Consider the following 19,120-nt stretch of genomic DNA (forward strand, 5'->3'; position numbering starts at 1 on the left):
CTCTGGGCCAGGCGGGATGCAGTGGCATCTGGTAGGGGACACCCTCCCCTGTCCTGGGGTATATGATTTGTCCTGGCCCAGAGCAGAGTTTGGGGCGTGTACCCCCAGTTATTTATTTTTTCCTGTATGTTTTTGTCTGCTTTGGTTTTGGATAGATGCCCTCCAACTTGCCCTGCGCCCAGCAGAAGCTCTGGGCCAGGTGGGACGCAGTGGCATCTCGTAGGGGACACCCTCTCCTTTCCTGGGGTATATGATTTGTCCTGGCCCAGAGCAGATTTTGGGGCGTGTACCCCCAGTTATTTATTTTTTTCTGCGTGTTTTTGTCCAGTTCGATTTCACATAGATGCCCTCTCATGTGCCCTGTGCCCAGCAAAAGCTCTGGGCCAGGTGGGACGCAGTGGTATCTCGTAGGGGACATCCTCTCCTTTCCTGGGGTATATGATTTGTCCTGGCCTAGAGCAGATTTGGGGGCGTGTACCCCCAGTTACTTATTTTTTTCTGCGTGTTTTTGTCCAGTTCGGTTTTGCATAGATGCCCTCCCATGTGCCCTGCGCCCAGCAGAGGCTCTGGGCCAGGAGGGACACAGTGGGATCTCGTAGGGGACACCCTCACCTTTCCTGGGGTATATGATTTATCCTGGCCCAGAGCAGATTTGGGGGCGTGTACCCCCAGTTACTTATTTTTTCCTGTATGTTTTTGTCTGCTTTGGTTTTGGATAGATGCCCTCCAACTTGCCCTGCACCCAGCAGAAGCTCTGGGCCAGGCGGGACGCAGTGGAATCTCGTAGGGGACACCCTCCCCTTTCCTGGGGTATATGATTTGTCCTGGCCTAGAGCAGATTTTGGGGCGTGTACCCCCAGTTACTTATTTTTTCCTGTATGTTTTTGTCCAGTTCGATTTTGCATAGATGCCCTCGTGAGTGTCTGGTGCCCAGCAGAAGCTCTGGGCTGGACGGGACTCAGTGGCATCTCCTAGGGGACACCCTCCCCTTTCCTGGGGTATATGATTTGTCCTGGCCCAGAGCAGATTTTGGGGCGTGTACCCCCAGTTACTTATTTTTTCTTGTAAGTTTTTGTCCAGTTTGATTTTGGATAGATGCACTCCCATGTGCCCTGCACCCAGCAGAGGCTCTGGGCCAGGCGGGACGCAGTGGAATCTTGCAGGGGACACCCTCCCTTTTCCTGGGGTATACGATTTATCCTGGCCCAGAGCAGATTTGGGGGCGTGTACCCCCAGTTACTTATTTTTCCTGTATGTTTTTGTCTGCTTTGGTTTTGGATAGATGCCCTCCAACTTGCCCTGCACCCAGCAGAAGCTCTGGGCCAGGCGGGACGCAGTGGAATCTCGTAGGGGACACCCTCCCCTTTCCTGGGGTATATGATTTGTCCTGGCCTAGAGCAGATTTTGGGGCGTGTACCCCCAGTTACTTATTTTTTCCTGTATGTTTTTGTCCAGTTCGATTTTGCATAGATGCCCTCGTGAGTGTCTGGTGCCCAGCAGAAGCTCTGGGCCGGACGGGACTCAGTGGCATCTCGTAGGGGGCACCCTCCCCTTTCCTGGGGTATATGATTTGTCCTGGCCCAGAGCAAATTTGGGGGCATGTACCCCCAGTTACTTATTTTTTCCTGTAAGTTTTTGTCCAGTTTGATTTTGGATAGATGCCCTCCCATGTGCCCTGCACCCAGCAGAGGCTCTGGGCCAGGTGGGACGCAGTGGAATCTTGTAGGGGACACCCTCCCCTTTCCTGGGGTATACGATTTATCCTGGCCCAGAGCAGATTTTGGGGCATGTACCCCCAGTTACTTATTTTTTCCTGTAAGTTTTTGTCCAGTTTGATTTTGGATAGATAGCCTCCCATGTGCCCTGCACCCAGCAGAGGCTCTGGGCCAGGCGGGACGCAGTGGAATCTTGTAGGGGACACCCTCCCCTTTCCGGAGGTATACGATTTGTCCTGGCCCAGAGCAGATTTTGGGGCGTGTACCCCAAGTTACTTATTTTTTCCTGTATGTTTTTGTCCAGTTCGATTTTGCATAGATGCCCTCGTGAGTGTCTGGTGCCCAGCAGAAGCTCTGGGCCGGATGGGACTAAGTGGCATCTCGTAGGGGACACCCTCTCCTTTCCTGGGGTATATGATTTGTCCTGGCCCAGAGCAGATTTTGGGGCATGTACCTCCAGTTACTTATTTTTTCCTGTAAGTTTTTGTCCAGTTTGATTTTGGATAGATACCCTCCCATGTGCCCTGTACCCAGCAGGGGCTCTGGGCCAGGTGGGACGCAGTGGAATCTTGTAGGGGACACCCTCCCCTTTCCTGGGGTATACGATTTGTCCTGGCCCAGAGCAGATTTTGGGGCGTGTACCCCCAGTTACTTATTTTTTCCTGTATGTTTTTGTCCAGTTCGATTTTGCATAGATGCCCTCGTGAGTGTCTGGTGCCCAGAAGCTCTGGGCCGAACGGGACTCAGTGGCATCTCGTAGGGGACACCCTCCCCTTTCCTGGGGTATATGATTTGTCCTGGCCCAGAGCAGATTTTGGGGCGTGTATCCCCAGGTACTTATTTTTTCCTGTAAGTTTTTGTCCAGTTCGATTTTGGATAGATGCCCTCCCATGTGTCCTGCGCCGAGCAGAAACTCTGGGCCAGGCGGGACGCAGCAGAATCTCGTAGGGGACACCCTCCCCTTTCTGGGGGTATACGATTTGTCCTGGCCCAGAGCAGATTTTGGGGCGTGTTCCCCCAGTTACTTAATTTTTCCTGTAAGTTTTTGTCCAGTTTGATTTTGGATAGATGCCCTCCCATGTGCCCTGCACCCAGCAGAGGCTCTGGGCCGGGCGGGACGCAGTGGAATCTTGTAGGGGCGACCCTCCCCTTTCCTGGGGTGTATGATTTGTCCTGGCCCAGAGCAGATTTTGGGGCGTGTACCCCCAGTTACTTATGATTTATGATTTTATGACATCATTATGTATTTATGATAATATCGGAATCCTGATGATTTTGATTGTATAAATTTATTGTCAGTCTTGACGGGGAGAGTCTCCTGATTACAGCGATATATCATACAGTGTACCCCATTATTTATTTTGGGGTTCAGGGGTATTTTAAATTTGGCTTGACGTTGCTGTAGCTGTCAACTTTTCTTCTTTGTTAGTGACTGAAATTTCACACAAATAAGGAACTGGGAACTGGGAACTAGGAACCAACTTCAGCGTCGTGAATAAATGTATGGTGTTAATGTGGCCTAGAGGTCCGTCTGAACTCTGAAAAGATGTGGGATGTTATTCTAGTCCACTTCGACCATCTCCTATACCCAAGAATCTCCGCAGAAATATTTCTGGAGTTGGGGAAGTAAAGTCTATGGATTGTTACTACAGATCATTCCACCCACCCACCCCCATCACATTTCGAATTTCAGGGGGGAGGCAAGCGTCCCCTTCCCCCCACCCTTATTTTATCCAAGCTTGGACCTCAGTTCTGATGTTTGCAATAGCAGAGCTCAGCCGCCCTGTGAAGTGATAGTAAAGAAGAACGCTTCCCTGAGCATGCACAAAGTGCTTGTCCTTTGCCACTGAGCAACCACAAGCAGCTTGCATACATCTCGGGTTAAAGGATTCAAAGAAGAATCGAGCCTTTGTTTTTCTGCATACAAAACTTCCATAGTAACAACCCCCTTTCCCCCTAGCACTAGTGTTTAGGATTTACTCTTGGCGCCAAGCAGCAGGGGGTGCTGTTTGTACTCCATTTCCACCCTTCCCCGGTCTCTCCTGCCGTTACTTTGGCTCCTCCCTGAGAAGGCGGAGGGCTTGAGCGACTTCGGTCGAGCGATTGAGAGAGACGGCGGGAGCTGCTGCTGTTTGACAGCCCGCCGGCGGCTGGGCCTCTCCAGAGCCAGCAACGAGTTAGGCGGGTTCCGGGCGGCCACAGCTCCGAAGATCTCGGACTGGGGAGAAGGGGAGTCGCTGCTCAGCGAGCGGTGGAAGGAGGCGCCTTTCCGTCCCGTAAGTTGGATCACTGTCTCTGGAGAGGGCTGGAAAGTGCGCGTCTGCGTTAAGTGTTTGTGCGCGCGCCCGCGTAGAAAAATGCATTCCTTCGCCCTTAGGGGTAAAATATTTCCCCTTAAGTCGAAGGGGGCAAAGGGGGTGTCGGTGCGTGTTTGTCTCGGTCCCCATGGGGTGCTGAAGAGACACCCTCACACACATTTTTTAAAGAGTTTGGGGGAGGCGGGCTCTCCTCGAGAGACTTGGGTAGGTGGGAGTTTTTGTGTGCGCGAAGGTGAGAGGAATGCTGCATTTTGAACTCTCAGTGCCCGAACACGGACAGGACGCAGACTGCGTGGTCTTGTTTTCGCACGGACTCTTTCAGAGGCCCCAGTTTTTGTTGTAATCTGGTTGCCTAACAACGCGGTATAGCTTCTTAAAGAGACCTTGGCATGCGTGGAAGCTACAGTTGCTCTTCCAAGCTCACCCTTTCTCACCACTAAACCTCCCCTGCGGTCTGCGTTATACTTACCTTATGATTTCCTTTGGTGATGTCTGGATTTAGAGAAGATTTCTGCTCTCGGATATCTGTTGCAGTTTAAAAATCGGATATATTTGAAGAAGGGATTCAGTAACGCTATATAAAGTTAGCAGGCCACAAAGGAACAGCATACGTTCAGGGAACTCTTATTATGGATGCTCAAGACAGCTTTTTCATAAAATTCTAGCCTTGTGAATACTTCCCAACATACATACATGAGCGTAAGCATGTTTACTCAGAAGCAAATGCAACTGAGTGCAATGGGAATTACCCACTAGTAAGTGCACATGGGATTGTAAATTTAATGTATATATATTAGGGAATGGCTAGTATAGTGTGAAACTCTCAACAACTAAATAACACCTCTTGAAGGTCACTGTAATTCAGTGATCTTTCCAGGTCTTCTCTCCATCATTATTATAAATATATTTCTGTTACTCACTAGTTGGTTAGGTAATTACTGGTCACTACTGCATAGTAGAGTTCTTGGATGAGTGGTCTTGAGGTAATCTAAGCTCATTGTTATGGGACACAAGAAATCCTGTGGAAGGTGACTTCTTGGCCTTAGAAAGATACGAATCTTTCCCAAATAATGGTCGAGGTTGGGATGCATTTCTGCTTTGTTGTTTACCACCAGCCTAGAAATAGGTGCTCCACTTGTTGAGTATGTAGAATGACACTGGTATGGTTGAATCATTATCTTCTGAAGCCACAGATCTCTTGTGATGTCCTACCAAAGCAATGGTCCAGTAATACTCAACTGTAGGGCTTCTGTTCAAAGGACTTTACAGTGTCAGTGGTAGAGAATAATTCTGCTCCTTACACTTTTGTAAAGTAGCATCTGAGGAGGCATTTTTGGTGGTAAGTGGTCTGGTGAACCCTGGCTGTCTTTGCCTGAAAGTTATATTCTCTGTGGCCACTATTATTTGCTATATACTTTCATAAAGATGCTAGTGTTTTTTTTTGAAGTGTTGTGTAGGAGATTCCAGTGCATGGCAGTACCACCATCATCCAGGGAGGCAGGAGGGGAGTTCTGACCTTTGTTGTTGAATTCTTTCCCTCTGGAGTCTTTCAAGGGATGGGCTACCCATGAGAAAACTCTTAAGCTAGGCTTTCTCCAAACATGCTGCTTTGCAGAGATTATTTGGAGAGATGAGGGAAAGAGTACTCCAAAGATCAAGTTATAACGATGACTGTGTATCTCTTCTGATTCTAATAGACCTGGAGAGAGCCTGGAGATCTTGAAAGGAGAGGAGAAAGTAATTGGGGGAATCTCCTTGACACATTGGTAAACTTGTGTTTACAGCATTTTTATACTGCACATTAGCAAGTTATCTGGATAATATTTATACATATTTAAAAAAACATACAACATAAACATGCAATATGAACATAAAATTAAAAAATCAAAATAAAACCACAATAAAACCAGAAACAGGGAAAACAAGAGTGGCCAAGGTCTAAAAAAGCATTCAGTCATTTTTTTAGAACTGGGAAAATAAAGATTTTTACCTGATGCTGAAAAAGACTACAATGTAGGCACCAGGCAAACCTCTTGGGGAGGCCATTCCACAGCTGGGGTGCCACCACTGAAAAGTGGCATAGATGACTTCTGTGCAACATGAGAAAGTTTATGCCCAATGCTCAGTCTTAAGTTGCATGCTTTTAAACCTATGCTGCAGATATACTGCTTGTGTCCTGACCCTTACACCAGCAAATTAATGCTTAGACTTACAGGAGTCTTGGCCTCTAATTAGTTAGTACAAACATCTTCAGCTATGAAGCCTATTTTACATTTAAGATGTAACTGTAAAAAAATAAATAAAATCATAGAGCTTCGTGGAAGCTGAATCTGAAGCCCTATTTCTTTCCTCCCTGTCCTGTTTGAGGCTCAAAAAGGAAATGGGCCTTGTTTTCTCAGAAATCCAAGAGCTAGAGCACCTGCTGAGCATGTTGATTCTTCTGCATATCTTCAGTGATGGTGCATATCTGCTGGATACGTAAAATGTTTCTGTACATGATTATTGGTATATACTCTTTGTAGTCACACTTTCTTTGGCTCATCTTGCTTATGGATTTTTATATAGTTGGTTTCTGTACTAGTTCGTTTTTTTCTTACGCTTAATCAGATATTAAAAAACTAATTCACTCACATGCATATTTTTGGTAAGGTTCGCACATAACATACTGACTGGCTGTGGCTCTCCAGGGTATCAGGCAGGGAGTCTCTCCCACCTGGAGAAGCTGGAGATTTCACCTGGTCCTTCTGCATGCAAAGCCAACACTCTACTTCTGAGCTATGGCCCTTCCTCTATAACATTAAACCATGGCTTGTTTAACAAGCTATGAGTTTGCCACAAGTTGTCCCACAGATAATCAAACCAACCACAGCTTGTTTCACCAAAGTTTTTTTGTTTTCCAGCGGCTCATATTTTATGCCTTTGTAAGTATGGGGTAGGATGGCCAAACAAACAATGGTTAAGGAAGCATATGTAGCACCAAGCCATAGTTAAAACAACCCATAGCTTGACTTTTTTTTCTTGCAGTAAATAAACCATAGTTAAGCCACTGGACCTATAATGCTAAGCCAGGCTTAGTGTTATATATATACTAAGTTTCAGTGAATAAGATTTTAAGTTGAAATGAAGAAAATATTGTATGGTCCCCAACTAGAGAACAAGATTCTAACTCAAGTGTGGCTTGTGATGAGCACAGAGTCTAGGGACACCAGGTCACATACTACTAGCACTATTTACAGAACTAGGAAGAAAAGGTCACATTCTAGTAAAAGTCAGGCAAAGCAGAGGACCAAGTCCACAAGTCAGAAAAGGTGAGCAGTACCCTGGCCCATTAGGCACCTAGGCTGGAAAACAAACTTGAATGTTGCTCCAGCAAACCAAGACTGAGCCTTAAATAGGACTGCAGCTGCCCCACCCCTGATGAGTGCAGCTGCTACTCCTGAAGGAGCCCAGCTTGTTTTAGAAGCCAAGGGCTTTGGTGGTACAGAAAAGGCCATGGATTTAGTTTGGATTTTGTGCTCGTGGCTGAAGATAGTAATGCAACCTCTTCAAGTTAGAAATGTGCTGGCATCATGGGCTCCTGTGGTGCTGGATCTTCTGAGGAGGCAAGGGATGCACAGGCTGGTTCAGAGGGCACATTCTTTTCTTGGATGGATATATTCTCTGAATTCATGGTCTCTTCCTAAAGAACAGGGAGTCAGAGTCCTGAGTCCTGACCAATATTTATATAATACAGATTTGTCTGAGTTAATGATTTGTTTTTCTTTTGAAGTTTATTTATTATTATTTATTTATTATTTGATTTATATCCCACCCTTCCTCCCAGCAGGAGCCCAGGGCGGCAAACAGAAATGCTAAAAACACTTTAAAACATCATAAAAACAGACCTTAAAATAAATTAAAGCAGAACAATGTGAAAAACATTTCAACATTTAAGTTTAAATTTTATATTTTAGATTGTTCTTTTGAAACTTTGCTAAATATCAATTGTGTTAACATAGCCTAACTGTACTGGAGGAGAAATGATAGCTACTAAATAGATATCTTCCTTTAACTAATGTATAAATATTTTGATAAAGTTCATCATGCTGTTGGGTGGTATCGAAATAAGTAATACTTGAGTAGTCTAATTGAAATCAGTGAGCTTAAGCTAGTCATGATTATCTTGTTCATTGATTTCAATGAGTATAATCTGAGTATGGCTACATTGGATTCACCCATTGTCTTCATTACTGGAAATGGTAGCTACTTAAAACTCAAGGTTTAAAAGATCAAGGTTGCAATTGTAAACACACTTCCAAACTCTTTTAACTCAACTGGGCTTACTTCTGAGTAAACATGCATAGGATTGTGCTGCAAGGCTGCAATCTTAAACCCGCTTAATGGCATTAATCTTAATAGGATTTAATTCTGAGTAGGCATGCATAGGATTGTGTTGCACATGAAGATCCAAACACTTGTAAAGATAATATTGTTGGAGTCTTTTTGGAAAGTTTGCTGCAAGAAATGAATTGATTTTCTTACAGATACAAGTACATTAGAGTATATCTAAAGTAAGTAGCTGAAGAATGAGAATGGAATCGTACTGCACTTTCCTTTCCATCTTAATTTGTAGAATCTGTTTTTATTCAGCCAGATTGCTAGGACTAGTGAAAAAGTTTATCTGGCTAAGCTTACAGGTGGGAACCCCTAATTAGGCTAGCCAGGCTTCCCCATTGGACCTTTGAGGCCATTTCATCCAAACCATACCCATCTGCTCTACAACTGACATCACATCTCATATGCAGTATATGATATACGATGTAAGGTATGGGGCAGGTAAGGACGCAGCATGGACACAAGGGTGTTTTCAGGTGCTGCCGGATTAGTTGTTCGGCACTGTCTGCAAAGCCCCTTTCAAAGTGCAGGGCAGGATAGTGCTTTGTGTTCAGAAGCCCCTCTCAAAGCACTGTTTTCCTCAGCACTTTGAGTGGATCTTCAGAAGCCCAGTTCAAAGCGCTGCAGAACATAGCAGGCAAAAATGGTTAACTGATGTCATTGTGTCAGGTCACTGACAGATGGGTGGCTCTGCCCACCTGTCAAACTTGGCCCATGAGGGGTGGGGGAGATAACAGTCAGCCCACTAGGGTAGAAAGGTTTCCCACCCTGGTCTAAGGAAGGACATCATTTTATCAGCATGCAAACTTAATGTGATTAAGGATTTAGAGGACTCCAAAAGGGAATTTATTTTTAACATTGATTGTCCCATATCAGAAGGTAGGCTTGTAATTGAGTTGTCTTAGAATATATTTATTATTCTTTGAGCTTGTTGTTTATTGAGCTTACTTGAGAAATTCATGTGGTAAAGGAACAGTTACCTTTTATGCATGTTCTGGGCTCATTTTTTCACATAGGAAAGCCACAATTGGCTTCATCAAGTGAATATGTATATGTGCAGTTGTCCTTAGTTAAATTAGTATTGTATGTAACACAGCAGTTTGCATCAATTTAAGAATATCTGTATATTTTATATTTTTCCCACCAAACTAATATGCTTAAGATTCCATGCAATCTAATTAAAGAGTGAACAGTTTTAACTGTTCCAAAATGTATATACCTTTATTAGGCCAACCAAAATATGACAAAATATTGTTCAAGATTTCAGCTTCCCCAGAATTCTTCATTAGGCTAGATTGTTGGGGGGGGAAAGGAAGGGGAAGAGAATAAAAGACTGTTATTCAAGTTATCTTTGTCTGCATCTGATAAAGATCCTTAAGATGGAGCATGGGAGGAGATAACAGACATTCAAATGAGGCCTTTTCAGGTGTTTTGCAGGTTTCAGGTTGCAACCGAGGCCTCCTGGGAAGGAGAAAACACATGATGGCTGATCCTTCATTTCTGCAAATACAACAACCAGCTGTTACTTAGTTCTGCCTCCATCCTTAAATGAAACACAGGTTCCATAGGAGGAGAAGAGGAATAAAGAGACACTTGGCAGTCCTTATATAAACATTGGTAAAGATTAATTTTAGCTGTTGTGCTAGGTTAAAAAAAAGTCAATAAAATTCAAATTGGGTAGCTTTATCTAGCAGTTGGAGGGAATGTTCCCTCAGACAATAAAGTCCCATCTTCAGGTGCTATAAACTCCTCTTTTTCCAATTTAGGATCCTGCTGATTTATGGCAAAATTTGGCCTGTAAGGAAACCTGAAAATATGTATTAGGCAAACCAAAATGATATCAATGCCTGTAGAATTATCAGTGGTGGTACCCATAATATGTGAAAAATATTGATCTTATGTTGTAAACTGCTTAGAAGCCATTTTGGCATATAAATGGTAAATCAATAATAATAATAATAATAATAATTATTCAGAAATAGCTGAGTGGTTCTGAATAAATATTCAGAAATAGCTGAGTGGTTGTGTTAACAATTCCATCAGGCTCCTCTGTCCCTCATTTGTGACCTGGCAGCATCCATTCTATCAGGCTACAGCAGAGAAAACAAAATGAAGTAGGGCCACCATCTGCTTTGCTGAAAAAACAGTGACATTTGGCACCTCCTGTTATTGAACGGATTGCATTCCATCTGTTTGTTAAATAAGAACCTTGTACCTAAGTTTGTCTCCTGCCCTTCCCTCCCAATTCCTTTTACTTTTGTGTTGTTTATTTAGATCATATGTATGAGGGCAGGGACTGTCATATTATTCTTTGTAAGGCACCCTCAGAGCCATTTTCAGATGAACAGCAGAGTAAAAATGCTTTTTTGTGTGGGTGGGTGATTGTGAGGCTTCAGTGAATTGCACATTTATAATGCTGAGATCTTGAAAAAATGAAGATTATGAAATATGAGAGGCTGCAGTTTTTCCCTCTCTAGTCTGTACATGCATGATTAATATGGAGTGATTCATAGTTCTTAATAAAGCAGGTGTTAAAAAAAATTCTGTTGTTGAAGGCAGCACCTGATGGATAAACAACTTTATCTCTTCCAGAATTGGGGGGAAAAAAGGATGGCTGAGAACCTTGACCAGTTCCTTGAAGACCAAAAATCCAAGTTGGCCCAAGACAAAGCAAAACTTGAAAATGATCCTCCTTACATGGAAATGCAGGTAAGATTTTTATACTCAAGACAACAACAACGTTAAATGAAGAGCATTACTCCTGTAATTCAAGCTAAAGTATTTTTTAAAAAATTCAAAAATTAATTTCAGATAAAATATCCCTGTGTTTACTCCCTAGAGAATCTCTAAAGAGCAGAGAATTTTTATTTCCTGAACTTAGCTCTAAGCACCACACTTAGAGCTTCCCCTCTCTTATTTTCTTGCTCTCTGTTCCCAGTTTATTATTTTTTAAAAATAACATAACTTCTTTTATGTTTGATCTTAGTGCTAAACCATAGCACTAAGATCAACTTTATCTCCGATCTTAGTGCTGGAGCTTAACACTAAGATCAAAGATAGAATAAGTTAATATTGTAAAAAATAATAAACTGGGAATAGAGAGCAAGGGGATAAGAGAGGAAGCTGTTACAGGAGGAAGAAGTGAACTGGACAGATTGAAGCAGGGAGGAGTGATGAAAATATTTGTGTCCTATTCCTCTCCATCTGTCAATTTAAGTGTGAAAGGAGAAGTGAGAAGAAATTGTGGGAGATAATTAAAAACACTTTGACAGGTGCAGGGGTGAGAATAATAAAAAATAAAAGACCTTTCCCTCTTAGAGCCTCTGGATCAGCAAATTCTGCCTAAAATGGGGAGTGAGTCATGACAGCCAGTGTCAGTTCTTATTGTCTATAATTGCCTGCTGGTTATGCCAAAATCCACTTCCATCTGCTGCTATTCTGTGACTAGCTTTGCCCTGTACCATTGTTTGTAGTGGTCTCAGAATTTTCAGCCCTGTTAAATGAGCCCTGGGATTAGGAAGTCTGAGAACCCCTGTGTTATAGCCCAAAAGAGTCTTAAATAGTTAAATTATCCAGAATTCCCCTTTTGGTGGCTCTAAGAATTTAAAAGAGAATAATAATTAGGAAAAATTAAATTTGAGCTTCTTGTTATATTGTGGCATTTGAGGAGAGATGATGGAAGAGCACATGCTTAGCATGTAGAAGGTTCCAGATTCAGTCACTGGCATCTCCACTTAAGAAAGGATCAGGTAGCTGGGGATGGAGAGCTATTGCCAGTTGCAGAACAAACAATATCCCCCTTTGGTTCAAGGCCTCCCCCCCCCATTTATTTCTAAAAATCATACCAGGACTGACAAGATAATAACATAATGTCTAGTTTGACCTACAGGTTGGCTGCTAGAGGGAGCTGTCTTGTCTTGTGAGCACTATTTTATGTGATCACTGTCTTACCTGACATTCTCAAGAACTTGTGAGCTGGTAGTTTTGTTTCTGTTACTACAACTGTCATAAGTTAGTAAGCAGAAAGGGAAGGAAAGGCTTATAAGTGGTAATGCAGATTAGTGAGGGAGGGTGCATATTAATAAGCATTCAAATATTCCACAGTTCTCTTGTACAGTGCACTGAAAAATTCTGTAGTTTCACAATTATTGGTAGTAAAGTGGGATTGGACCAAGATGAAGGAGGTGTGAAAATTGGAGGGAGAAATATCAATAATTTAAGATATGCAGACGATACCATACTACTAGCAGAAACCAGTAATGATTTGAAATGAATGCTGATGAAAGTTAAAGAGGAAAGCGCAAAAGCAGGACTACAGCTGAACGTCAAAAAGACTAAAGTAATGACAACAGAAGATTTATGTAACTTTAAAGTTGACAACGAGGACATTGAACTTGTCAAGGATTATCAATACCTTGGCACAGTCATTAACCAAAATGGAGACAATAGTCAAGAAGAAGTAGGACTGTGGAAGGCATCTATGAGAGAACTAGAAAAGGTTCTCAAATGCAAAGATGTATCACTGAACACTAAAGTCGGGATCATTCAGACCATGGTATTTCCGATCTCTATGTATGGATGTGAAAGTTGGACAGTGAAAATAACAGATAAGAGAAAAATCAACTCATTTGAAATGTGGTGTTGGAGGAGAGCTTTGCAGATATCATGGACTGCAAGAAAGACAAATAATTGGGTGTTAGAACAGATTAAACCAGAACTATCACTAGAAGCTAAAATGATGAAACGGAGGTTATCATACTTTGGACACATAATGAAAAGACATGATTTACTAGAAAAGACCATAATGCTGGGAAAAACAGAAGGGAGTAGAAAAAAAGGAAGGCCAAACAAGAGATGGATTGATTCCATAAAGGAAGGCACAGACCTGAACTTACAAGATCTGAACAGGGTGGTTTATGTTCTTGGAGGTCACTGATTCATTGGGTCGCCATAAGTCGTAATTGACTTGAAGGCATATAACAACAAAAATCCAACTTAACTCTTTCCATCAGCTTAAGGATTGCCCTTTGCACAATGAAACTTTCACCTCTGTTCCTGTGTGTGCCCCACACCTGCCCCAAATCAGCCCCTTACGGTCAGGGGAACTCCCAGAACACATTTAGGGTGTGTGTGGAGGGAGAAGAGGGAGGAAGTTCACTTGGGCAAGTGGAAATCCTTGTGGTGACAATTAGTTATTGGGATACTACCCTATATATTCCTCTGTGCACCTCTATGTGAACAGTTAGGAGGAATAATGTTTTCATTATGGCAACCCCTCTTTGGAAAATGCAAGGAAGACTCTATAGTCCCTCTGTTGTATTCAGAGAAATTTACAAATTGAAACAGGGATGACCAATCTGCAGCTCTCCAGACATTGTTGAATTCTTAACTCTTCTCAGCCCCAGCCGGCATGGCCAACTGTCAGGGATGGTAGGAGTTATACTCCAGGAAAAAATTGGGCTACAGGTTCCCCAACCCTAAACAACAAAATGTTATTCCAGTGATTGATTGTTAATTCTGCCTTACCTATGTTTTTCCCTTTTCAGAACAAAAGTGCAGAGAAGCTTTCGGAGGCCAACAAAATGTTAATAATGATGGCTAAGGAAAACATTCCACCAAATAGTCAAGAGACTTGCATACATGGTATTTGCATTTTATTTGTACTTTTTAAATGCTTATTGTATTACCATAAGTGTATTTGTTGTCTCTTTATTTTATTTCCTAATCTATTCTCACACCTAACTACTCAGATTTACATAAATATTTATTATTTGATTTATATCCTGCCCTTCCTCCCTGCAGGAGCCCAGGGCGGCAAACAAAACCACTAAAACCACTTTAAAACATCATAAAAACAGACTTTAAAATACATTAAAACAAAACAACTTTAAAAACATTCTTTAAAAAAGCTTTGAAGGCATCTTAAAAAAAAGGTTAAAAACATAATTTTTTTTTTAAAGAGGTTTAAAAGCATATTAAAAAACAATTCCAACACAGAAGTGGACTGGGATAAGGTCTCAACTTAAAAGGCTTGTTGAAAGAGGAAAGTCTTCAAAAGGCGCCAAAAAGATAACAGAGATGGCACCTGTCTAATATTTAAGAGGAGGGATTTCCACAGGGTAGGTGCCGCCACACTAAAGGTCCGTTTCCTACGTTGTGCAGAACGGACCTCCTGATAAGATAAGACCTCCTGGGCTCCTGCTGGGAGGAAGGGCGGGATATAAATCAAATAATAATAATAACAACAACAATAAAGATGGTATATTCAAATATCTTGAATATGGCCCTTTCCACAAATATGAAAAGAGAAAAGGAAAATAATGTACATGTTACTACACTCATAATAAACTGTCACTGAGCTGACAGTATTGTTTTTGTGACACAGAGTGGTTTGTGTATGTAGCTGGGTTGTTCATTGTTTGTTTGAAGGGATATATGTAATGCCTAGTTGCCCTTTGAAGGAACTGTAACAGTTTGTGATGCAATATGGCTTCACTGGTGCTGTGCTATAAAACACAGTTGCGCTTAGCCATAACTGTTGGCCTGAGTGTCCTATGCATGCTAGAGTATTATTGCCTGCCTACTTATCTTGGTTGCTATTCTTTTTGTAATTGGCAAGAGTTGTGATGTCTTACTCTATACAGAAAATACAGTCTGAGTACACCCTTGATTTTCAGTAAATTAGTGGTACATACTAACTGGAAACATACAGCTTTTAATATCTATGAGTTGTTTTTATAATCTTCTTTCACAGCTTTCAGTTTTTTAAATTAGAAAGATTACACTTTTCATTGGTGTTGTCTCTTTACTTTCATGTGTATCGTTACATTGCTTTCTTTAAAAATATATAAATATTCTTGATACCTGTATTACCATCCTAGTCTTTGCCTTTTCAGGTGTCTGTTGTTTTCTTTCTCTGAGTAGCTTACTGTTTACTTACTTTTCTTGTGAAATTTCCATCTTTGTATGTTTATTTATTTATTTATTGAATTTCATAGTCGCCCATCTGGCTGGCCATCCAGCCATTCTGGGCGACGTACAAAATAGGCATACCAATATAATAGACATTAAAAATCTGAAAACAATAACAATAAAATCTAGCCCACCCCAAAAGCCTGCCTGAAGAGCCAGGTCTTCACAGCCCGGCGGAAACTCATTATAGAGGGGGCATGGCAGAGATCATTTGGGAGGGAGTTCCACAGGGTGGGGGCCACAATTGAAAAAGCCCTCTCTCTAGTCCTCACCAGTCTGGCTGGATAGTATGCTCTAATTTCTTTTTCTTTTTGGGCTTAGTAGAGAGATACCTTCTATAGAAGGGTTCTTGCTGCAAGTTTGTTGTTGCTTAGCAACATCTTTAGTCTCTCTCAGTGTGTAGTTGCCTTTCTACTGCTTAAATTTAATTTATTCTCATGCATGCTGTCATGCTGCTATTTTTTGTGACTTCCATCTGTGATCAAGAGTCTTTTCATCCTGATGATGACATTTGAGCTTGCTGTAGAAATGACTATGGAAATGTGTACTGAGCTAATTACAAACTGAAACAGCGGATTCTTCTGTTTGGGTGAGGAAGCTAATGTTAAAGTAGATCTTAGCTTAAGTTCAGGGTTAAGTTCTTTCATAAGAAAAGTCAGAGCCGTCTTGCTTCATATTGAAGCAATGGGGTTTTCAAATTCAGACAGGTAGAGTTGCCAACACACCAGCTGAGGAAAAAATGTCCTGGCTATAATTCATAAAAGCAGTTGGACCTTAAATGGATTTTAAAGCTGGCACTGTGCATGCTCCTTTGCTTGGCAAACACTGTCACCGAAAAGAGAGACTGAAGCTCTTTAAATAAATGTTTCTTGGTAATGAATTCTATTTTGCAAAGTCCCCTTAATCATATAGATACATTTGTTAAAAGCTTGTGGACTAAGCCCAGCTGCTGCTGCTGCTACTTATTAATAATAATAATAATAATAATAATAATAATAATAATAATATACAACCCATGCAACTCTTTAGGCTTTGAAGCTGTCGCCACTGTTTAACCAAGGCAAGACTACAAGATAGTCTGATCAATGACATTCAATACCTAGTTATGTTACCTGAATACGTGTGTCATGCAACAAAGAAAAGTAACATGAGCCAGTGCCACTCAGTGACTGAAGACCTGGATTTATCAGCTTTCCGTTCAAATCTCAATTCAGGCATGGACTTGCTATATGTGATCTTCAGCAAGTCACTCTTTTGACACCAGTTTCTCATCTGGTAACATGAATAAAATACTGACATACTGTGCAGGAATGTTAGGGCAAAACACAATAAAGAATGTAAAATATTTTGGAAAAGTTCTAGATAAATGATAGTTTTGGTACTATGAAGTTAAGAGGCATGCATCTAGAGTAAAGATATCTCCACACTTGCTGAAAAGTGGCTACTTCAAATTCATAGAAATACGTTTTTAGGCCATAGTATTATTTATTTATTTATTTATTTTATTTCATTTATAAACCACCCATAGCCAATGGCTCCCTGGGCGGTGTACAACATACAATAAATCAACAAAAATCACTAGATATAAAATACAGATACATAATAACACTAAACAGTATTGAGATAACTAAAACATTAAAATATATAAAATGCATTAAAATGCCTGGGAGAATAGGAAGGTTTTAGCCTGGCGCCGAAAGGATAACAACGTAGGCGCCAGGCGTACCTCCTCGGGGAGACTGTTCCACAATTCGGGGGCCACCACCGAAAAGGCCCTGGATCTTGTCATTACCCTCCGAGCTTCTCGATGAGTCGGTACTCGGAGGAGGGCCTTAGATGTCGAACGAAGTGCACGGGTAGGTTCATAGCGGGAGAGGCGTTCCATCAGGTATTGCGGGCCCACACCGTGTAAGGCTTTATAGGTCAATACCAGCACCTTGAATCTGGCCCGGAAACAAATCGGCAGCCAGTGCAAGCGGGCCAGAACAGGTGTAATATGCGAGGACCGATTGGTCCTCGTCAACAGTCTGGCTGCTGCGTTTTGCACTAGCTGCAGCTTCCGAACCGTCTTCAAGAGCAGCCCCACGTAGAGTGCATTACAGTAATCCAGTCTAGAGGTCACTAGAGCATGAACAACTGAGGCGAGGTCGTCACCGCACAGATAGGGGCGTAGTTGGGCTACCAATCGAAGATGGTAGAACGCATTCCGAGCCACCGAGGCTACCTGAGCCTCAAGTGACAAGCAAGGATCGAAAAGAACCCCCAAACTACGAACCTGTTCCTTCAGGGGGAGTGTAACCCCATCCAGAACCGGATGAACATCCTCCATCTGTGCGGAAAAGGCACTCACCAACAGCGTCTCAGTCTTGTCTGGATTGAGTTTCAGTTTATTAGCAGACAGTGTCCTTTCAGATGGGGAAATGAACCTAAGGAGCCAATGAGTTGCCCAAAGGCCCTAACTAACACTACAATTTGATATGCAGCTTGCTTTCCCTCCCTTGAAATGAGATCCATTAATATAATTCACATAAAGGTGGGAGAGTAAAGATTGACTATCAGCTGAATTCATGTGACAAACCAAGTTTTTTTAAAAAGAGAAAAGCAGCCAAGGAGGCTGGAGTTTTGAATGGAGCATTGGTGGTAGGAGGGTCTGCTTAACCCACTTTTCTCCTGAACCCTCCCCCCCGCCGCTATTCTTTTCTGCAGGGGAAAATATACAAATCCCTGTATATTTCCCCTCCAGGGTAAAAGCTCACAGGGTGAGGTAGAATGGCTATTATATCTTAGTGGTTCCTGCACTATCATTTGTTACCTTTCTTCTGCTAAGTAGGAGTTGCATGTTTTATAAAGACTAGGAAAGTTACCTTGCTTACTTTAAAAAAAATCTCCTGATGATTTAAAGGTTTAGGATTAAATTAATTTAGTGCACATTAGTCCTATTTTTTCAGTTTTGAAAGACCAATATATTTTATAAGTAAGCTTATAAGTCTGAGAAATAACATTTGATCTAGTGATATCCCTTTGCTGTAAATGTTCAAGTTTAAATGTATGTGCTGTTGACAGTATGTTAAATGACATCACTAGAAATGACGTGAAATAACAATTAAGTGTTGCTTACCCTCAGAGGCCTTTGAGGAAACATCATGACAGCACACCAAAATGTATGTGCTCAATGTTAAAAAAATTTCATCTGCAAGCTATCGTATCTTAGAATTTAAGAATTACCTTGTTGGATCAGACCAGCCTTCCCCAACCTGGTGCCCTCTGGATGTTTTGGACTACTGCTCCAATCAGCCCCAGCCACTATGGCTGTGCTGGCTGTGGCTATGGGAGTTGTAGTCCAAAATATCTGGAGGGCACTAGAGTGAAGAAGGATGGATCAGACTAATGGTTGTCTAGCCCAGCATTCTATTTCTATCAGTGGCCACGTTGGAAGCCTCTGGGAATCTCACAGTCAGGGACATGATGGGGACGTCCTTCCCCTGTTTATTCTAGCAGTTGGATCCAAAGATTGACTGCCTTTGTCAATGGAGGTTCCATCGATAACACTAGTGTACCATGTTTAACCTGTGGATAACACTTGCATACCATTTTTTATTAGCTGAACATTCTGTATTAGACAGATTAGCAACTGGCACATTTTACTTACCAATACAGGGCCTTGGCTGGCAAGGTAAACTAGCTATTACATTTGATGCTGCTAGTCAAGGTTCTTCCCATCTGCAGTTAGCTAATTTTTTT

General features: G+C 42.0%; 1 protein-coding gene across 9 annotated transcripts in view; it reads left to right on the forward strand.

The window, feature by feature from the left end:
* Positions 1 to 3,763: 3,763 nt before the first annotated feature.
* CSPP1 (centrosome and spindle pole associated protein 1) overlaps positions 3,764 to 19,120 on the forward strand; it is a 109,926-nt gene continuing 94,569 nt past the window's right edge. For 6 of the 9 annotated variants that reach the window (XR_009759475.1, XM_061600593.1, XM_061600630.1 and 3 more), the window contains exons 1-4: positions 3,764 to 3,991; positions 9,834 to 10,024; positions 11,000 to 11,116; positions 13,954 to 14,050. Coding sequence is in view for 8 of the 9 variants with exons in the window: in XM_061600593.1 (XP_061456577.1) it covers positions 11,018 to 11,116; positions 13,954 to 14,050 (196 nt within the window). In the remaining variant the exon portion in view is untranslated. The remainder of the gene's footprint in view (positions 3,992 to 9,833; positions 10,025 to 10,999; positions 11,117 to 13,953; positions 14,051 to 19,120) is intronic. The other 3 variants (XM_061600612.1, XM_061600621.1, XM_061600602.1) reach the window with 3 other exon arrangements.

Source organism: Rhineura floridana, chromosome 1 (assembly GCF_030035675.1).
Source record: "Rhineura floridana isolate rRhiFlo1 chromosome 1, rRhiFlo1.hap2, whole genome shotgun sequence".
NCBI lineage: Eukaryota > Metazoa > Chordata > Lepidosauria > Squamata > Rhineuridae > Rhineura > Rhineura floridana.